This window comes from Panicum hallii, chromosome 3, assembly GCF_002211085.1.
Source record: "Panicum hallii strain FIL2 chromosome 3, PHallii_v3.1, whole genome shotgun sequence".
Classification (NCBI taxonomy): Eukaryota; Viridiplantae; Streptophyta; class Magnoliopsida; order Poales; family Poaceae; genus Panicum; species Panicum hallii.
Genome location: NC_038044.1, coordinates 43,133,546 through 43,137,725, shown reverse-complemented (window position 1 = coordinate 43,137,725; position 4,180 = coordinate 43,133,546). Strand labels below are relative to the sequence as shown.

General features: G+C 43.9%; 1 protein-coding gene across 1 annotated transcript; it reads right to left on the bottom strand.

Moving 5' to 3' along the window:
- Positions 1-1,143: 1,143 nt before the first annotated feature.
- LOC112885436 (muscle M-line assembly protein unc-89-like) lies at positions 1,144-3,898 on the bottom strand. Its single transcript, XM_025951057.1, has 7 exons — positions 3,785-3,898; positions 3,547-3,673; positions 2,584-2,831; positions 2,270-2,488; positions 2,092-2,184; positions 1,622-1,723; positions 1,144-1,539 (listed from the first exon to the last, which is right to left on the bottom strand). The coding sequence occupies exons 1-7, from the start codon at positions 3,896-3,898 to the stop codon at positions 1,144-1,146; spliced, it is 1,299 nt and encodes a 432-aa protein (XP_025806842.1).
- Between the last annotated feature and the right edge of the window lie 282 nt (positions 3,899-4,180).

Sequence of the window (4,180 nt, the reverse complement as noted above, 5' to 3'; positions counted from 1 at the left end):
CGATTCTCCCAGCGGACATCATGTGGAAATCCCCAAGGGTCGAGATGTATAAAGAAGGCGAGGCGGACGAAGCACGACAGCTGGAGCTGGATTTTGTCGAAGAGGCTCACTGCTCTGCTCTCATTCAGTCAGCCCATTACCTACAGGGGATCTAGTGATATCATGATCGCAACATTAAGGTACGGTCGTTTAGCATAGGCGACCTCATCCTTCATCGCGTTCAGGATGAGTCAGGTTCGCATAAGCTTAATTCCAGATGGGAGGGACCGTTCATCGTCAAGAGGGTTACAAGACCAGGATCTTATCGACTACAACACCCCAACGGTCAGGATGTACCCAATTCATGGAATATACAACACCTGCGACGTTTCTACCCTCACTACAAGAAATCTTAGCTTTTATGACAAACCGAATCTGTCATGTAAAGTACGCAATTGGTCATAAAAAGTAAGTTATGACCAAAATCCCAGCGTCACAGTGTCGTCACAAAACGACCGTCACATAAAGTACCTCGTGACGGTTTTATGGTCCACGGTCACAAAATGTCTGTATCTTTTGTGACGGAGGGTTTGTAGTGTCACATATTGTTTCCTTTTATGACGAGTACTTCTGTCATATATTAGCTAGTCAACGCATCACATTATGTACGAGTCGTCACAAATGCTAAGACGAAGAACAAGTTTCGATGGTTTTTTGTGACATCGCAGTGTCGTCATGTATAGTTTTTGTAGATTATGTGACACTTATATTTTGTCATGTTTTGTACTGGTTCGTATGCTATTTACACACATTTGCAGACGAGTCTGTGGCGTCACAAATTGGCATTCCATTCATGATGGCGTCGCCCCACTGGTCTTTCATCACAGCATACAAAAGCATAATTAATACACATATATCAGCCATCATCCACAGGATTGACACCACAATTCTCAAATCATTCAGAATTCACAGGTCAACACAATTCACTGAAGCCATCATGGATACACATGTTCCAACCACAAACTTGCAGCATACTTGTTCAACCACATAGTTCCAGGTTCAACCACACATGTTCCAACCACAAAGTTCGAAGCACAGACTAAGTTAAAGCAATGTAGCAAAAGCTTAGACAAAGGCCTCATCCTGAGAAACTGCAGTCATACCTCAATCTTTCTGAAGTCTCAGGACAGCTCGCAGCAGTGCATTAGTCTCCTCAAACCTGCTAGTCATCCCCCTCACTTCCTCTTGGGTCTGCCGCAGCAAATTTTGGTTTTCTTCAAGTGCGTCCTGCTGAGCTTGAAGTTGTGCCTGCAACTCTTCCCGCTTCCTAGCAGCTTCCTCTCTTTCAGCTTGGAGGGTTGCCTCAAACTCAGCTCGGATGCGTGCTTGTGCTGCTGTCGATGAGGACTGAGCATTCTTTGATGGTCGAGGGGCACCAATGTTAGGAAGAAATGTGGATGAGCGGCTGATCTCGCTAAGAGTTTCATCAACAATCTTGGTGGGAGATTTTTTTTCTTCTCCTTCTTCTGGCTCTCTATCCTTCTCTGCCACCATCCGTTCCTACATAAAGAGAATGCAGTTAATAACAAGGCCAGGCACGTACTTGAGTACAATAGATGTATCAAATCATTTTGGAACTTACATATATTTCATTGGCAAGAGGAGTGCGACCATTTTTGGAACTTTTCATACATTCCCCAAAGAACTCTACAGCATCTGGATCGCTGTTGTTGTACTTAGGCCTCTGCAGCATGTAAAAGCCTTGGATGACTTTGAAGCACACATCTCAGTTTGCATTGCATAGTAACAAAAGGATCCAGCCGAAAACCAGGCAATCAGTGTGCATACAGAACAAAATAATCACATACAGTACAAGAAGCAAAATGTTTAGTATCAGAAAGAGCCTTGCCCTTTTCATCCATCTTTCTCAGTTTCCCTGTGCAAATAAATTCCAAAAGGAAAAACACTACAAATAGCTATTCAGTAGAGGAAAAACACTACAAATAGCCATGAACTACATTTTCCTTTGCAACATAACAGGAGCTTAAAGATGTTGAACATACAACCGAAAAGCACCCCAAAAGTGCCCCAAAGTGAAAGCAATAGTATTACCAGGCTGTATCGATAGGCTATGTAGGACCTAGAACCAGTTTTTTGGTGAAGCTGCACCTTGGATCGGTTTACTTTATTCTTCGCAGATTTCTCCTGCACCACAAATGCAATACAAACTTCTAATTGACAGGCATAGTTTGATTGCATGTTAACAAAAGCAGTGATGCAGGCCATGGACCTGATTCTTTGGGTCACACCAGTACTTTACGAGCTCGATCCACTCCTCTGTCTTCATTTTAGGTGGAGGTTCTTTGGCCAACAGCTGTTCCATTGTGAGGGACTCGTCGAAGTACTTCCTTTTTAGGTGATACCTCTGCTGCTTTACTCCCTTCTTAATGATATCAGTGCATGCAGATTTGCTTGGTCCATCATTCTTAACATCCACATCCAACCTATTCTGCAGTCACACAAATCATTTATTTGACAAAATTTCTTACATGGGAGTAGAGCTAGTAATGAAAGAAAGTAGTTGAAGTGAATTAGGTGTCTCACCGCCACTTTATCAAGCACTTTTTGTACTTCTACTGGCCCCCCATCTTTTTCATAAAGCTTCCAAGATGTGTAGATAGGCAGCTTGTCTCTAAGAGCTACACCAGTTTCTGATGCCAGCTTCGCTGCTTGAAGTGGGACATCAGGTCTTTTCTTCCCTTTAGCCACTTGGATAGGCAGCTTGTTTCCTCTCTTTATCATCTTCTCTAAGCCAAGCCCTATGGTTTTCTTGCGGACTTCCTTTTGGGGCGCTGCATTGGCAAATAACATGCAAAATGGGTTATTATAGCAGCCACAAATGTAGATATTGAATGTAGATAATAGTGGTTGGAAACACATATTGATTACCAGGAACAAAGTCACCAACTGGTTCTCCTTCAATTGTATGACCCTCTGAATCGGCATCAACTTGGTCATTTGCGTCATTGATGTCATTGCTTTGCCTAGAGCTCTATACACCTGGTGAGATTTCTATAGGAACTGATTGGTTAACACTAGTCGTGGGAGTAACTTGTGGAAACACGGCAAGGATGGGTGTAGGAGTAGGAGTACTATGCTCAGTGTTTCCACTAGGCGTAGATATGGCTGGACTGGTGCTGGGTAATCTAGAAGCACTGGAAATGGGATTAGTTTTAGGGTCGGCTTTCGAAGCGGTCTTAGCAGGCAAGCGCAATCTTTCCCTAGGTGGTGGACGGCCTCCTGGCGATGCCATGGCTGCCTGTTGCCTAGTCAATCTGGTAGGCGTGCACGGTGGTAGCTGGTTTGCATCCTTAGGTGGTGGACGGCCTCCAGGCGATGCCATGGCTGCCTGTTGCCTAGTCAATCTGGTAGGCGTGCACGGTGGCAGCTGGTTTGCATCCCTAGGTGGTGGACGGCCTGCAGGCAATGCCATGGCTGCCTGTTGCCTAGTCAATCTGGTAGGCGTGCACGGTGGTAGCTGGTTTGCATCCCTAGGTGGTGGACGACCTCGAGTAGGCCTGGCTGCCTGTTTCCTAGTAAATTTGGTAGGCGAGCACGGTGGCAGCTGGTTTGCAGCCGCCATTTGTGCCGTCTTTTGCTTCTTAGTGCGAGTTCCTGGAACCATCGCTCGTACCTGCCAAGAGAAACATGCATCTTATCGAAGTACATTAAATGACTACAATGAAGTAAATGATTGAAAAAGACTAACTACATACTTGTTAATTGGCCTAGTAATGCATCTCACCTCAGTATTATCCTCATTTTTTAGGTCATCATCGTAGTCATCATCACTGTCACATTGGTTATCAATGTCAGAGGATGGGTCATATTCATTGTCAGACTCTATTGTCTTCCCCATGCACTTTTCCTTTTTCAAAACATCTCTAACATCCTGAGCTAGTATTGGAATACCCAGAGACGCAAAAATTTCCTGGACCTCCCTTACCCTTTCATCCCTTTCCAGCTCGTACTGAGTTTTTTTCATTTCTTACTTAGTTTCATGAAACGCACAGAGAGCAAAAACTGGATTCAGTTTCTGTAAAAGAGATGCAAAAGAACTAACAAATCAGTATTCTTTAAAATGTTAGGAAGAAGAAAAAATAACAATTAACAGAATGTAAGATTACCAAGCAATGGAGGA

What these genes read in the sequence shown, in the direction of transcription:
- LOC112885436 (XM_025951057.1), bottom strand. Translation starts at nt 3,898, where the DNA reads ATGGGGAAGACAATAGAGTCTGACAATGAATATGACCCATCCTCTGAC. An exon ending in GGTGTGACCCAAAGAATCAG is followed by an intron (nt 2,185 to 2,269) that starts GTCCATGGCCTG and finishes TTTGTGGTGCAG; the next exon opens with GAGAAATCTGCGAAGAATAA. An exon ending in CTCTTGCCAATGAAATATAT is followed by an intron (nt 1,540 to 1,621) that starts GTAAGTTCCAAA and finishes CTCTTTATGTAG; the next exon opens with GAACGGATGGTGGCAGAGAA.